The sequence below is a fragment of the Suricata suricatta genome, chromosome 5 (genome assembly GCF_006229205.1).
Source record: "Suricata suricatta isolate VVHF042 chromosome 5, meerkat_22Aug2017_6uvM2_HiC, whole genome shotgun sequence".
Lineage (NCBI taxonomy): Eukaryota > Metazoa > Chordata > Mammalia > Carnivora > Herpestidae > Suricata > Suricata suricatta.
In genome coordinates, this window is record NC_043704.1 from 67,624,223 (window position 1) to 67,641,202 (window position 16,980).

Genomic DNA, 16,980 nt, shown 5'->3' on the forward strand with positions numbered 1-16,980 from the left:
ATAAAGAAAGGTGAGGCAAACTAAGAAGAGTCTAGGTTCCATCTTTCCTTTCATTTATCTTTTTTGATCTATCTGAAATACTAAAAGTCCTAAGTTAGAATTTAATTATATGATGTTCCTCTGAGGAACTGATTCCTGTCCATATTTATGCTTTCTCTAACCATTAAGATTATAAGCCACCCAAGGAGCATTTAAGTCTCAAGCTAATACAGATATTTCTTTATTGAATACTACAGGACTTCAGGAGACACTTGCCTCTACTGAATTTGAATTTTTTTTTAATTTATTTTTGAGAGACAGAGACAGCTCAAACGGGAGCGTCAGAAAGAGAAGGAAACACAGAATCCGAAGCGGGCTCCAGGCTCTGAGCTAGCTGTCAGCACAGAGCCCAACACAGGGCTCGAACCCACAAACCACAAGATCATGACCTGAGCCAAAGTCGGGTGCTTAACCGACGGCGCCACCCGGGCACCCCACTGCCTCTACTGAATTTGGCACTTCATTCTAAGATAGATTTCTCTTTCAAGTCTGATCCAGTTCTATTAAGACATCTGAACTAAAAATGTCAAGAATTAGGGGCACCTGGCTGTCTCAGTTGGTTAAGTGTCTGACTTTGGCTCAGGTCATGATCTCGCAGTTCATGAGTTCGAGCCCCAAGATGGGCTCTGTGCTGACAGCTTGGAGCCTGGAGCCTGCTTCCAATTCTGTGTCTCCCTCTCTCTCTGCCCCTCCCAGGCTCACACTCTGTGCTCTCTCTCTCAAAAATAAATTAAAAAAAATATTTTAAAAAAAACCAGCAAGAATTAGGTACCAACATTGGACTCTTAAGGCTTCTACAAGTAGCCTTCTAGATTACCTGTTTCTGACCAAAATGCTCCAGAGTAGGCTAAAGCTACCCTATAAAAACTTCCATTGTCTCAAACCCCAACTATGCGTTACTTCTCTTATCCTAGAATATTTCAGCAGGAGGGGGTGGGAGAAGAATTAAATACACATGTGAGTCTAGTTATGAAACTTAGAACAGTATTCCAAGAGATTAGAATTGAGCATTCATCACTAATAGATATAAATTTTTCCTTTAATTTATAAGATGCTACCTGGCTCATACTTACTTGATCTGTTCAGCTGATCCTCCAGAAGTTGCATTTGTGATGGCCCAAGCTGCTTCTTTCCGTGTCCGAAACTCAGCAGTTTGTAATATACTAATGAGGGCTGGGAAAATGTTGGCATCTATCACAGTCTGAAATTTACAAATTAAATGAAACGGGAAATTACAAAATTTGCAAAATGTTCACGATACTAATTATAACTTTTTAGCTGGCTTCACTAAGGACACCTCTCTCCCTTTTAAAAATTAACTGGAAGAAGTCCTCTTACCCCTGAGACCTTTCAACTGTACTTGGTAGAGTCTGTGTTCTTATAATCTCCTAGTTTTCCGCCTGAATTCTTTTCTCTTTGATTGTCCTCTCTCATTCCACCCACAATAATAACTTATAGAAGTTCAATTTTATGTTCCTCTGCTAGTCTCATTTTGTTCACAGCATCCAACTCTGACACTTGACAGTCCTCACTTTTGGGCACCCCAGCCCAAGACAGGCAATGGCTTGCTTTAGATCTACTAATCACTTCAAACATATCATCCACCCTCCATATCAGGTCTCCTCTCAAACCTCTCTTTTTGTACTTACAAAGGCTCTTTTTTGTATTTATTTATTTATTCTAAATTTCATCAGTCACTAAGTCTCCTCTACATTCTCAATTTAAAATATCCTGAGCCACCCTCTTCCTTCCCTTTTACCACTGCCACAATCCTATTCCAACCTACCGACGCCCACCCAGATTACCAGCACAGCCTATAGTTAGGCAGAGTACTTTTACACACCCCCTCTTATATACAAACACTAACATAGTCTGCTTCAAGTTACTTTCTTTATGTTTCTCCATAGCTCAAGAACCTAAAATGGGTTCATATGATTTCCTACATCAAGAAACTGAGGAATTCTACATAAGAGCCTAACACAGTAGGAGGTAATCAACTGTCACTGAAATCCCCTAGTATGCATGCTATGGTATGAACTGCTACAGCTCTCAGTCTCAGTCCCTGGCAGCATGACTAACCACACTTCCCTGATCAAGAACACTATTATACTAGTGAAGAAAGTCGGCAAAGTTTAGTGAAAAGACACTTCATCTCCATCTGTCATTAACTAGAGGTTCCCTTGAATGAATAATTTTTCAGTTTTATCCTTAAATAAACGGATTGGATACGATAACCTCTATGATTCCCCTCAGCTCAAAGTCCCCTAAATCTGTGTTTTATCTTTTACAACCAGTTGCTCAGCCTTTCTCATGAGCCATGCTGAACCCCTGGGCCCACTGCTTATCTTCCATGTGGGCTACTCTCCCACCGAACAGAAGAACAAGATTAAAGGGCAGGTAACCTTTAAGAGAAAAATGGGTCCCCAAAGGTTTCATGAAAAACTGAAGTTATCCAATAGATGAGGTCCACTAGAAAAAAATATTTTACTTGGCAAGAGTAAAACCAATCTATTTAGTATAAAGACCATCAAAACATTTAAAAAATATAAGACACTCTCTCAGGTCTTGGCACAACATCAAATACTAAAGGCATAGGGAAAAACTAAGGCCAAAGTGTAAGTGTCAAAAGTCTGTAAGGTAGGATAAAACCTCTGTAAGGTAGGATAAAAAAATAAGTAAACAAAACAGAAATGTTGGAAATTAATGGTCTGCAAGGCAATAATGGGAAAAAAAATGTAAAACCGACCGAAAACAACCTAAATCTTCTCAATAAAAATAGAAGAAAAAAGACAGATGCTAAGGGATTACCTGGATCTGTGCTCTATTCCCAGCTGTGATATTAGATATTGTCCAACATGCTTCCTTTTTGATAGATTCCTTTGGGCTACTCAGCAAATGCAATAAACTCTGCAGAGCTGAGCAATTCAAAATTACCTAAAAGGAAAAGTTTGAAACTGATTCTGTATTGATCCAAAGAGAAGTAAATATTTAACTCATTTATTTTAGGAACAATATAGGCAAAGAAATAATGTCTCCCCTTGAATTTTAAAAATAACTTTATATGTAAAAAAGTATTCATTGTCAATAAGAATTCATTTTTAAGATTACCAAAGCAGTTCTGCTATATACATTACAACCGAACAACTACTATTTCATAAGGTACAATAATGTAGTAGTCCTTCACCTTCCCATCCCTACAGCATATTAAAAGTCTTTTGGATAGGTAAATATATGAAGTGGCCAGAAATTCAGAAGTGGCCTCAGAGTTTTAAGTCTTCTGATTACATCTACCTGGTTGTCAATGAACAAATGCATACTTAATCGAGTACACCAGGTACTTTAGAGGACACAAAGATAAAAAAAAAGGATAGGTCCCCAGCTATCATGCAGCTTACAAAGGTGAGAGAAAGACAAACACACATGAAGGAGATCTGCCCCACCAAAACTAAAATTATGAAGTTATAATGATTGAAATAATATGTAGTGGGCTCATGAATCAATCACTGAATAATGGAACAGGTATCTAGTCCAGAAACAAATGCAGGTGTTTATAAGGAATTAAATATATAATAAAGTTGTTCCTGAGGTTAGGTAACTTATTGAAAAACATTTTTGTGAGAAGAATTTTTTTAAAAGTCAATTCTTAACCCATTACCAAATAAACCCACAACCAACTTAAAGAGTAAACATAAAAAAAGACACCATAGAACAGAACTATCAGTAAATAGCTGGTTTAGGGATAGTGAAGGACTTTCTTTTTTTTTTTATTTATAAATTTTTTTTAATGTTTTTACTTATTTTTTTTGAGAGAGAGAGAGAGACAGACAGAGAGAGAGAGACAGAGACAGCATGAGCAGGGGAGGGTCAGAGAGAGAGGGGAAACACAGGATCAAAAGACAGGCTCCAGGCTCTGAACTGTCAGCACAGAGCCCAACACGGGGCTCGAACCCACAAACTGTGAGATCATGACCTGAGCTGAAGCCGGACGCTTCACCGACTGAGCCACCCAGGTGCCCCAGTGAAGGACTTTCAAAGAATAAAATCAATGGAAGAAATTACAGGGGGAAAATTTAAATTTCAGCAAACAGAAATATCTGCATGTCAAAAAAAATACAAAATTTAAAATGCACATTATGTAATGCAAAAAAAAAATTTGCAAGATGGCTGCTGTTAATATAATGAAAAAATGCAAATTAAAATGAAGTCATTTGTTGCCTATTAATACAACTCAAAAAATACTAAAATTTGTGTTTAAAGAGGCATAACCTTAATAATATAAAAGATATTACAAGGCAATTTTTTAAATGCTTATATTACAAAGCAATTTTTTAAATGCCAAATATGCAGTCTAAAAATAAACATGTCAAAAATAATAAAAAAAATAAACCTGTCACAAGTTAAAGAAAATACTTATGGAGTAGTCGGAAAAAAGACTCCATGGGGGTGGGAGGGGAACTGCCTTGAAACATGGATAGGATTTCATAAGCAAAGAAAAGGGAGGACACAGCATATAAGAAAGGCTGGAAACAAAAAAAAAAATGCTGAGACAAGCTACAACAAAGTACCAAAATAATGAAAAAATAGAGCAGTGAGGCCATTAAGAGTTCGGTATCCCCAAAATTAACAGCAGGCTACAAGGAAGAATGAGACTAAAATCTTAAAGTACACATTCTTTCAAGGTTCTAAGTAATTAAATGTGGATACTGAAACACAAAGTATCAACAAGAGCTGGTGACTTGCTATACAAGATGTGAGACACCAAATATGACTGCAAAGTTTCATGTGGGAATGAATAGCTACCTCATTAACTGAAATGGGGGAAAGAAAAAAAAAATCAAGACTTGGAACTGACTCTGGATAGAAGATAAACAGAGAGACAAATGTGAGACATGCCAGCAGAAATACTTAACAGGCTACTGGAGACCCAGGAGTAGAACCTGAGGGACATCAGAACTAGATGTATAGATATAGGACTTCATTCATTATTATACACTGTGCCAGGAACTATTGAGACTACAGAGAGGCATAAAAATTAACAAGATCAACACCATTGAAGCTTACAATCTAGTAAGTCAGTTACAATACAGTGTGAGAAGTGCTTTGGTGGATGAAACAAGAAGGCACACCGAACTTAACAGTCTGGTAGCAAACAGTAACAGGAAGACCTAAAGAAGGAGGGGCAGAGTGTGCATTAGGGTGAGGTAGTGGTTAAAAGCAGGGATGGGGATGCAAGCATATGTTCTGAGCAGAGGGAAGCAAGCTTGTGTTAAATCTCAGGGCTGAATGTGGTCATAGCTAATTTAAGGAATAAACATGGCAAAAGCACAGAGCATGGTATTGGGAGGAAAAGAATTTTTTTTGAAGAGCAAATGTACTGAAATGGTTTAAAAATTCAGAAAGTATAAAGGATTATATAGTTAAAAGCCTCCTTCCATTCCTGTCAGCGACCCGTACTCCAAAGAGACAACCAATATTACTAGTTTCCTATGTATTCTTCTAGAGAATTTTTATGCAAATATAATCAAATATATAAATTATTTTCTTCCCTCTGCCTCCTTTTATATAAATAGTAATATATTCTGCCCCTTGATTTTATTTTTAAATGATATAACCTGGAGGTCTTTCTTTCTTTTTTTTTTATGTTTATTTATTTTTGAGAGAGAGCACAAATAGGAGAGGGGCAGAGAGAGAGAAGCTGAAACAGGCTCCATCCAGGCTCTGAGCTATAAGCACAGAGCCTGACAAGGAGCCTGAACCCACAAACTGTGAGATCATGACCTAATCTATTTTTTTAATGTTTTATTTATTTTTGATACAGAGAGAGACAGAGCATGAGAGGGGGAGGGGCAGAGAGAGAAGGAGACACAGAACCAGAAGCAGGCTCCAGGCTCTGAGCTAGCTGTCAGCACAGAGCTTGACACGGGGCTCGAACCCACGAACGTGAGATCTGCCCTGAGCCAAAGTCGGAGGCTTAACCGACTGAGCCACCCAGGCGCCCCATGACCTAATCTAAAGTCAAACGCTCAACCGACTGAGCCACCCAGGTGCCCCAACCTGGAGATAGTTCTGTATCAGTGCTTAACGCCTTCCTCATTCTGTTGCACAGCATTCCATTAAAACTGGTATAAGATTTTAAAGGATCTTAACACCCTCAAAGGACAACAGAGGGCCTTAAAAAGATTTTAGGTAAGAGAATGACATGATCAAACTTGCAATTCATAAGCACCCTTCTGGTGATACAGGAATGGAGCAAGAAATGCAAGGGATGAGTAGAGACAGCAGCTAGTGACTGATGAAAGAGGTGGAAAACAGGGAAATAATCCAGCTAATGTCCAGGTTTTTAGCTTGGTCAAGTGTTAGTGCCATTCACTGAGGTAAATAACAAATAAGCAGAGGTCCAGATAGACCAGGGAAAATAATGAGTTCCCTTCTGACAGCATAAATTTAAAGTAAATACTAGATTTGGAAGACACCTCTGAGTACAAATCCAAATTTTAGAGATTAGAACAGTGAAGGCATTAAATGTCTTCTCTAAGTCAGAGCTGGTTAAGAAAGAGTTATGGCTAAAATCTAATTCTCAATTCTCAATCAAGGTGCACTAGGGTGATAGTTGACGTTATCAATAAAATCAATGAGTAATTATCCCCTCCAGGAGATAATCTGACAAACAAGAAAGAACAGGAAAAGGAGCTTGCTAAGAAGTGGTCCATGAGGCAGGAGACCCAAAATACTGCTACTGACCACCACAGCTTAGGAAAAGAATTTTAAAGACAATGCCAATGCATCAGAGAGATCAAGAGATATATCAAGATATATCATTCACAGTGGCTTGTGAATAATATGTCTTGATACAGAAGTTGAATGGAGTGGAGGTGACATTAAGAACAAGGTAGGAAGGGGTGCCTGGGTGGCACAGTCAGCTGAGCGTCCTACTCTTAGTTTTGGCTCAGGTCATGATCTCAGGGTCTGCTTGAGATTCTCTCTCTCCCTCTGCCCCTCCCCTGCTTGTTTTCTCTTTCTCAAAAAAGAAAAAAAAAAGAACAAGGAAGAAAAAATTGTCCTCACATGTACAAAAAGAAGGAAAAAGAAGGAAGCTATCAGAGATGAGATGAAGATGACAGAAGAAGGATACTAGTGGAGGCTTCTGATGCTCCGAAGAACCACTTCAAGTAGCAGTAGTGAGAAATAAACCTACTAACCAAAGGGAACCCGAAATTGCTACAAGCAACAGATCAAGATGGAGACAGTAAAGGTATTAAAGTCGCTGCCTGAAGCAACATTTTTTGAGAAACATTAATGAAACAAGCAAAACATGGAGTTGAATACCATCATAGAAACATAATCATGGAGTTCCATGTACTGTTTCTGAAGGGAAAAAAGTAGTCACCACTTATTCATACCTGTGTCTGAATATCATCGCCTGTGACAATGTTTCCCACAGCCCGCAAAGCAGGAGACACCACTTTATAATCATTATGCCTACAACCATAAAAAGAAACATTAATCCAACAGTACGATCCTTAATCTCTTTTCCTTAGGGCTGAAATCCAAACCAAATAATGTGACCTGATGTTAGAGCACAAAGGTACCTCCAGTAGTTGGTAAAGGAATCCTAGGAAGAGGGTTTGGTATCCCCTAAAGGAGCTATCTTTCCCTTTATTTAGCACTTTTGGATAAAAACTACAAATCTCTCTTAATAATCTTCTGTAGGCATTCCATCACCTGGATTCCAGGATTTCCCTTTTATTCTTTAATAAAGTTTTCACCTCCTCTTTACTTAGTGTTTATGGTTGCTGAGATAATGGACAGCAGTAGTTAACATTGACAGAGCACCTTTACATTTTGTAAATTATAATTTTCAGAGTTGAAAATGTGCCAACAGTTGAACTAACTTGAAAATGAGAGCCAGGCTTCACACTTCAAAGTGTGAACTCTCTACTAAATCTCAGCCAACTTACCTACCAGTCAAAAATACACTCTCCATGAAACCCTTTACATATACGAAAACAGCTGACTGAAAGTCTTAACTTCAGGCTAATATCCTTAAACTTCCCTTAAAAATTCTCCCCCCCCCCCTTTAATGAGACTAATCACTTTTCTCAAAACTGTGCCAGTTCCTTCACATTTATTTTAGGATCTGATGATTAAAGAGAAATGGTTAAAATATACCATAATCTAGTGACTAAAGAATATAAAAGATTACTTCCCTGGTTTTGAGCGCTACACTTCTGCCTCCTGCAGCTTCGTCTGCCTTTAATTCCTAACAGTTTGTGATCAGCTATACTCCCAGAGTTTTGTATTCTGTACATTAAACTCATCCATTCCACATATCACATTTGCGGTAATGTCTTCCTTCCATCTACTTTGTACTTATTTTAATTACATTTCATGCAGCTAATAAATGTGCCATTTCCCCGTTTTGTTATCAGTCTAATTTTTTCTTCTGTAGAATTTTCTAAAAATTTGATTAATACAGCTGTAAATTAATTATGCAAAGGCATCACAAAGAGATATAGCAAAATAAAATTCAGAGTCTAGCCCCACTCAAGATTAAGCTCCAAATGAGACAGAAAAATAAGGAATGCCTTTTAGTGGCAATGTGCCTTTTGCTACCTATCCAAGAGTTGGTCTCAGGTCATTTATCACTAAATGAAATTACACAAAGTTTTCCAAATGTTCACACTGAAGGACTGCTCACAGCAAAAGGGTGAGCAGTTCTTTACATTAGCCTCAAAACAAACAGATTTGACATCAATATAAGTAAGTAACAAAAAAGAGCAGTCCAAAGCACAATAAATCAGCATAGTGTTATTAATTAGTATTTATCAGCATCTAGAAACTAATAAACTAACATAGGATAGGGACAAAAGAACAGACACACTTTAAGGTATCTTACATCAACAACTCCACAAGTCTCCTACATACTCCTGCATCAATGACAGCTTGAATTTTATCATTGGGTCCATCGGATAGATAAGAGAGGGCCCAGCAGGCATCAGCCAGTACATCAGTGTCACTGACAAACAGTAGCCAGGAAAGCACATTCAGACAGGGGGAAACCTGTAAAGGGAAGATGATATGATGATGAAATTCAATGGAATAAAAGCCAGAACTGAGGTGATAAATTCAAAAAGGCAACCAGGCACACACTTGGTAACTTCTGGGGTGATTAATACTTCTAGAAATGGATAGCAAGAGGCCACGTGGCATTTCCATCTTTGGGAATGCTGAGACTAAGGAAAATAATTGCAGAGACTGAAGTACATACCAATTCTCAGAATGAGATTCCTTGTTCAAAAACTCTTTGTGGACCAAAGAAGTAAAGACACTTTCATAAGAGCTAAAGCTAAGAAATTACGAATTTTAGATACTTTGCTATAAGCAAAAAATGCTAGGTTTTAAGATTAATTTAGAGCTTCTTACAGTCAATGAAAATTTATCCCAAATTAACACAGAAACAAAAAGCCCTTTTTCTCTAGAAACAGATAAAATTCTAACATTTGAAATTTTATGAAAAATTACCATCTCTTTCTAGTCACATTAATATCCATTGCTACCCTCTTTCAATTGTACTTTTTCTGCCTATAAGCCTAATCCTTACCTTTGCAAATTCTGGAGGTGGACTTTTCCCTCTACAAAGATTAGACAAGGCCCATACTGCATTCCGCGTCATGGTCAGGCGGTTTTGCTTTGAAAATAACCTATAAGCATGATGAGACAATGGTAAACTACATAGTGGACATTATCTGATAACAGAAGATAAATACCAAATCAGTTAATGGTACGAATAAACACATCTTTAAATAGCTTTTCTCCAGACAATAAAGTTGAATTAATTCTAACAGCACTAATTCAGAATACTGGCACTGGAGTCAGCTAGAATGCCTGAAGAAATGATCTGAACAAGTTAGTAAGACAATATCTGTAATGAAAGAGAACAATGGAAAATCCAAAATGATTTCCAAAAATGTAATGCTTCCTGAAGAAGTTTCCATATTTGTATTACTCAAAAAACAGTAATAATAGAAACTTACTGCAAAAGAGGGGGAAGAATATTGCAGTCTAAGACATAGTCCCTGCACATGGTACTATCTCCAGCAATGTTGCCAAGAGCCCAGACTGCCTGTGGAAGAATTGCTCATTAATACAGGTTTACACAATTCTCTCAGAAGCCAAAATACCACAATAACTCTTTAAAAAATTATATAGTAGCTAATCAACATGCACATAGACACTATTAACATTTCTAACTCCATTATCGGGGAATCCACTCGGTATAAGCTTATAAAGAGAGGAAACAACCAGTTCTTATACATATTTTTTTTTTTTTTACCTCAGGGAACCCCCAGCCCCCATTGAGGAAGTAACATTTCATACAGCCCTTGGTACAGAGCGGATTTTCAAATGGCTTATTCAGTGGAATAAAAAGGTATTCTAAGCTTACTTACAAAAGAAAACAATGAACAAAGAATCAAAGAATTTAAGAGCATCAAACTGTAGAAAGCTATTAAGCTTTTGTGGCTGACGAATATATTATCTTGACTGTGATGATGGTTTCACAGGTGTATGTATGTGTCAAAACTTATCAATAGTCATATTTTAAATATATGCTGTTTTTCATATGTAAATCATACCTCAATTAAGCTAGAGAAGAAAATCATACTCATTTAGCAGTGATTTATATTTATGAATTTGATAGTTTGCAGTAATAAAAATTCATGTTTTCTAGGTCTTTTTCTACATAAAAGTGGCAAAGACCTACTACTTACTAGCGATCCCTAACAAGTAAAAGCTCAGTAACTGCTTACAGTGGTCTGAAAAGTATACAGGGCTTGGGGTGCCTGGCTGGCTCAGTCACTGGCATGTAAGTCTTAATCTTGGATGGGGTTGTGAGTTAAACTCCCCAAAGGGTATAGAGGTTACCTAAAGATAAAATCTTAAAAAATAATAATAATCATATAAAAAAGTATATAGGACTTTGAAAATTTCAGGGTTGGAAGGGGAAGGAAAATGGTTTTGTTCACAGAAGAAATTCTGCCTACATTCACTATGATATTTTCTATTTTGGTTTAGATTTCTAGAACACCCCCTGTGATGAACCATGGCTTGTCATGGCCAACTGGTAAAACTGAGGCCCTAAATGTAAGACCAAAGAAAAATGATACTCTTTGACCTGCTTCTCTTTGCTTCGGTTTTTTACCTGCTCCTGGACATCTTCAAACTCTGAACTGAGCAACTCTATGAAGATGGGCACAGCTCCTGCCTGAATCACAATCCGGGTCTGAAGAGAATTTCCTGAAGCAATATTTGTCAGTACCCAAGCTGATTCAAACTATAAAGATAAAAATAATTTTATTATCTTATTAGCATTTAATAGCTTGTTTTTAGTTATAACAATAAGGTTTTCTGTACATGAAGAAAAGAATCTGAAATCATTATTTGCACATAATCAGTTGGCTTCTGTATCAATTTTAAATGGAGAATTCCAGTAGAAATACTTCAGTCTAGAAGAATATTCAGGATGCTAAAATTTCAGATCAAAGTAGAACTGACATAAGACTATGACTGGAATGAGGGACTGCTTCATATGCTGACATGAATGATCTCCCAAGATACGAATGAAAAGAAAAAAAAAGTACAACAGTGTACATTAAGACAGTATCATACTCTATTTTCTAAAAGGGTTAGAATTAGTTATTACACAAAATATCTCTTGAAGGATACGGTAAGAAATTGTAAGAAACTGTAAATATTTGTTACCTACATGGAAAGGCAGGGGTGAAAGGGAAATCTCTCCTTGTAAAACCTTATGTACCTTTTAGATTAAACCATGTATATTATCTAATAAGAAATAAAAGTAAATAATTTTGATTAGATGAGCAAGGTGAAAAGGGGAGAGGATGTTAATGTAAAATGTGTAAGATATCGGCACAGTGAAAAAGGCAAAAGATATTTTAAATAATAAATAGGCCAAAAGTAGTTAACTGGTGTACAATAGAAATGGCAACTTCAGAGCATAAGAGCGTCTGACAAATGAGAAGGCTCCAAACCAAGGCACGGAGGTTAGGACTTTTTCAAAAAAGAGTATTCTATTATATTTTATCTATTTTTGAGAGAGACAGAGACAGTGTGAGCAGAGGAGGGTCAGAGAGAGAGGGAGACACAGAATCCGAAGACAGGCTCCAGGCTCTGAGCTAGCTGTCAGCACAGAGCCCGATGCAGGGCTCAAACCCATGAACCATGAGATCATGACCTGAGCCAAAGTCAGACGCTTAACCGACTGTCAGCACACAGCCCGACATGGGGCTCAAACCCATGAACCATGAGAACATGACCTGAGCCGAAGTCGACGCTTAGCTGACTGAGCCACCCAGGCGCCCCTTAAAGAGCATTCTTAAAGTTAGGTAAACTGGTAAACAGAAGGTATGAAGGAAATTATGGCCAACCAAAAGTGTAGCATTTTACTAATCTACCCATCTCTTTAGTAATTTGACTATCTGGCCTAATATGGAGAAATCCAAGAATGAACTCTTAAAATTTGCTTTGAAAGTTATTAAAACTTTGTTTCCTTCTCCTGTTCTGTCTTCTATTTATCCTTAAATGAAGCACATATGCAAAAAAAAAAAAAAAAAATTCAGTGGTAAGTCCCTTGCAATAGAAGTCATTGAAAGATGGAGCTGTGACTCTTCTAAAGCTTTTGGGTCAACTGAAAGGCAGCTGTCATATGAAAAACTAAATCATATGGTGGAGGAAGGAAGGCAGAAGACAAGGGAAAATGATCTGATCGGCATAGTTCAAAGCCATGTGAATGATAGCAAATTCACAGCAGAACACGCTTAAAGGAGACATTACAAGAAACCTATAAATATCACATATGCAAGTGAGACACAGTATAGTTTGGTAGCCTAACTGGACAATGATATTATAGTAAGCAGGAGACCCACACTAGGAGCGTCACACAGTTAAAGGGAAAATATTTTCTTTTTGGTAACTTTGTTGTAAGAGAAGTTCAAGAGACTTCTAAGCATTTGAATATCACAAAATAAAAATCCCATCACCTGTCACCTCCATAATTAAATCACTATTGAAACCAGTGCTCAAACCCTTTTCAATCTGTCTGAGTTGAAACTTTGCATTTGTTGTGTGTTTTATATTATGAAAGCATTACTCACATACTCATGTGTTCCTCACAACATCCCAGAGAATTCTGGCTTTTGTAGTTTATGAATGAGGAAATCGTCAGGAAACGATCCAACAATCTAATGATTTGAGTAATGTTACACAGCCATTCAAAGAGGACTAAATTACAGTCTCCTAATCAAGTATGCTTATGTATTTTTTTATGTCTTTATTTTATTTTGAGACAGAGAGTGTTATATTAAGTATTTTTTTTAATGTCTTCAAGTATGCTTATGAAGCCCAGCCACTCCCTTCTTTCGGACACATACCTGTAACATTGACAACAGTCTTTCAATTGCTTGGAGTTTTGGTATCTAGGGCAAGAAATTTCAAATAACGGTATGCCAGAGATATGCCAGATTATTTAGGGGATGCTACAAAAGAGAACAGTTCACCTAGTTTCTTCTGCTAGGAAAAGGAACTACCAGAGTTAAAACTGATTCAACGAGACAGATGATGTGAATACATAAGCCAAAAGCAAGGCTTCCCACCAGATAGCAGGCTCCAAGTTTAATAAAGAGATGTCAGATACCGCAAAGACCAAGTCAAAGTAATGAAAACTGAAGAAAAAGCAGTGTGTAAAGAGTAAGATCAGCATACATACCAATCTATATTAAAGAGAAAACAGACTTTCGTGAGATTTTGATGCAAATGAAGTAACAGCAACCTGAGTAAAGGATTATTAAAGAATTATCAATGAGAAAAAATTAGAATACTAATTGCTGCAACACTTCAAACTGCTATTTGCCTGATGTTTAGTATCGAAAGTCTCACGGGAAATGAGAGGGAATCTCAGATGCTACGGAAAAGAATGAAATAGAGAGGCAAGACAAAATAGAGTCAAAATGAGTAGAAAATGGAGAATAAGTGAAAAACAGGCTATAGAAAGGAGAAAATTGGCAACTGGGGTATCTCAGCAAAAGAAGAACGTACCAGAATTACATTTATTCCCAAGAGGTACACAGTGATGATAACCTCTGAAAGCAAGATTCAAAGCCTCCATTGGTAAGAAGAGAAATCAGAAAGTACCAGGGACAGGGAGGGTGAGATGAAGGGCAACTGGAAATCGTGTTGTGCATGAAAATAATGCATTCCCTCTCTCTCTCTTATGCACACACAGTGATTACTTTGACGTTTACCTTGTAAGAATTCATCAACCTATATTTACACAACTTTGTATGCCTGTCTGTGTATCTGTGTGATATGTACATATGTAGGAATGAGAAAGAAGAGGGAGGGAGAAAATTTCCCCCATCGTACAGGCCCAGTTAAAGTGCTGGAAGAAACAACTTTCAAATGTGTTTAATATGTATGTTTATAAAAAACCGGTTGTATTTCAAACTATGTAACATCTCTTTAAGTACTGCCGTCATTTTGTTGTTAATGTTTCGGCCTTGGGTCCCATATTAGAATCTGACATGAAAGAGAGCTGTGAAATGTGGAAGTCCTGTTGCAAAAATGACTGCATAAAGTTATGATAGAAATGGCCAGCAAAAGTAATTTAGGTAACCGTGAGATTCAAAAAAATCAGTAACATGATGAATACAATCTAATAAATGACATCACTCGAAGTAATAAGCAGTAGCAAAAGTACCTATAACTCTTCCTTTTTGTTTTAAACTACTATATTCTTAGTGTTCCAAGAATGGTACCATGCAAGGAAAACTACCTGTCATGCTGTGATTGCTTATACACTGTAATTCCACTATTACTTTTCACTGTCCAGACTTGCTAAATAAGGCTACAGTTGAAATCTGAAGGACACACTAAAGATTTGATACTTTCTCTCTTCCCTTTCTCAGTCTCTACCTTCTGGTGCTCAGTTCCTTAAATAAGGAAAAATGAGAATCCAAAGCTGAAGTACTTCTGACCTCCTATCAAGTTTCCCACTCCAGGTTGAGGTACGCCTGGTTCCCTTTCTCCATTTGGATCAGGACTCTGTTGCTGGCCACTTTGCCGGGTCCACTCTGGTTCCTAGCAAATGCCAGGCTCACCTGGAGAGCAAGTGAAAAGAGAGGCTCACATCAGAAAAATAAACCCAGATATCAAACTCTGCAGAGAACAGTGCCTGAGTCATCTGAGCAACCTTTTAAAGAAAGGTAGAGGGATCAATGAGGGAAAAGACACAGGAGGATGAAGGCTTACTGCAGTTTGTCATTACATGGGACAAGGAAAGCAAAAATGGGGAAACTAAACCAATTTCATTTCAATTTAGAACTTTAAGAGGAGGACCTATTGAATGGAACTAGGATGCAATTTCCTTACTTCTAGCTGTTTTCATAATAAGCTTCTGTAAGAAGGTTTAAGAATGCAACATCTCAGCACTGCAAAGGACAGTACAAACATGCTGGGCCTAGACTCAAAAAACCAAGAAAGTGGGCCCAGGGAAAATACTGTAAGGCAGACCAATCTCATAGCAAAGGTCCAAGTATGTCTGAGGCTTACATGTCACCAGGCTTGAGAATGCTCTTAAAGAGATGATACTGTTTGTTTCCAAAATCCTAGATTCCACCCATGTTCATCTGTTTGAAGGCAAATGAGTATCTGGGTGGCACTGTCCAAAGCAGGCATTTTAATCACCCTGGTGTGAGGTGCCTCACCAATCTGGGCATAATGAGAGCCGGAATGCAAGTGAAAAGAGCCTTCACTAGGATTCACAGTTCTTTATCTATGGAATGAAGGGATTAAATTTGTCCACTTGATTTATCAGTGAGTTTAGCTATTATTACGACCATATATTACTACTCTCTTTCTGGTAGAGAAATGGCAGAAGCCACATTCCAAAAACACACTATTAAATTTCTAAGAAGCAGGCAGGAGTACCAGGGACAACTTCCATCCTAGTGCTCTCTAAGACGATAAAGGGAAGAGCACCCTCCGAGCTTCCCAGAGCACGTCTACTTATGTGAGCACGAAGCCTCCCGGCTCTATGGTCTCTCTCAATATACTCACTCCTCCTGCTTCTGGAGTGGCTGACATTACCCACTACTCACAATGGAGAGAGAACACCATGTTGTACCTAAAATGTACACAGAAGAAAAGCTGGAGATGATGACCTTTAGATAATAAACAGGTTGGTTATTTCTCAGAGTCTTTGGACAGTTAAGTTGAAAATCATGAGGTGGTCACTTCCAGAGGAATCATTTCTCAATCTTTCAGCCTAATTATTAGTTTGCACAAGGGTGGAATCTGAGAATTTAGACAGACACAAATTAGAGATTTCCAAAGGCTTTCATCTTAGAAGATCCAAGCTTTAGGATTACAGAATCACAAATGATGCAGAATTTACATATTTTAGCCAGGAGAGGGCACTGAGAGAACATACTGCACTCTTTAGGAAGTACTGGAATATATTTCTCTTTTTTCATTTTAGGCCTTCATTTATACCATCTTTCTTCAACACAGTAAGAAACTAGACCGCTGTGACCACCTATTAAAAACTGCTAAATCCAGGAGTAAATTCATTATCTCTGAACTACTCTCACTTCAGAGATAGGATACAGACATGAACAAAATGAAAACTTTCCCTACCTCCCTCTTCCTACAAAGCTTTTCAAATGATAAACTGCAGTAAGGCTCTTCATTGGGTCCCTCTGGTTCTCTTGGCAGGTTGCTTAGGGCTCAGGCTTGGTAATCTGCAGTGTTGGTTGTCTGGATTTCCTTTTTTTTTTTTTTTTTCTGATAAACGTCTCTTTCCTTGCTCTCTAGGTGAACCTGATTATTTTTCAGGTGTCCGATGATCCTGGCCTTAGAAGGGGACCA

The 16,980-nt window shown here is 37.7% G+C and overlaps 1 protein-coding gene and 1 long non-coding RNA gene across 6 annotated transcripts in view; one reads left to right on the forward strand and one right to left on the reverse strand.

Moving 5' to 3' along the window:
- The window catches only part of LOC115291802, a 25,855-nt gene extending 14,453 nt beyond the window's left edge, over positions 1 to 11,402 (forward strand). Inside the window, exons 1-3 of one of the 2 annotated variants that reach the window (XR_003908679.1) lie at positions 7,124 to 7,291; positions 10,378 to 10,468; positions 11,113 to 11,402. This is a non-coding gene — a long non-coding RNA (uncharacterized LOC115291802). Of the gene's footprint in view, positions 1 to 7,123; positions 7,292 to 10,377; positions 10,469 to 11,112 lie in introns of those variants that run through there. The other variant, XR_003908678.1, reaches the window with a different exon arrangement.
- KPNA1 (karyopherin subunit alpha 1) overlaps positions 1 to 16,980 on the reverse strand; it is a 70,415-nt gene that overhangs the window by 7,402 nt on the left and 46,033 nt on the right. For 3 of the 4 annotated variants that reach the window (XM_029939420.1, XM_029939418.1, XM_029939421.1), the window contains exons 6-13: positions 13,488 to 13,532; positions 11,240 to 11,371; positions 10,074 to 10,162; positions 9,641 to 9,740; positions 8,936 to 9,099; positions 7,440 to 7,518; positions 2,848 to 2,973; positions 1,113 to 1,240 (exon numbers count right to left, since the gene is read on the reverse strand). In XM_029939420.1, the coding sequence (XP_029795280.1) occupies positions 1,113 to 1,240; positions 2,848 to 2,973; positions 7,440 to 7,518; positions 8,936 to 9,099; positions 9,641 to 9,740; positions 10,074 to 10,162; positions 11,240 to 11,371; positions 13,488 to 13,532 (863 nt within the window). The remainder of the gene's footprint in view (positions 1 to 1,112; positions 1,241 to 2,847; positions 2,974 to 7,439; positions 7,519 to 8,935; positions 9,100 to 9,640; positions 9,741 to 10,073; positions 10,163 to 11,239; positions 11,372 to 13,487; positions 13,533 to 16,980) is intronic. The other variant, XM_029939419.1, reaches the window with a different exon arrangement.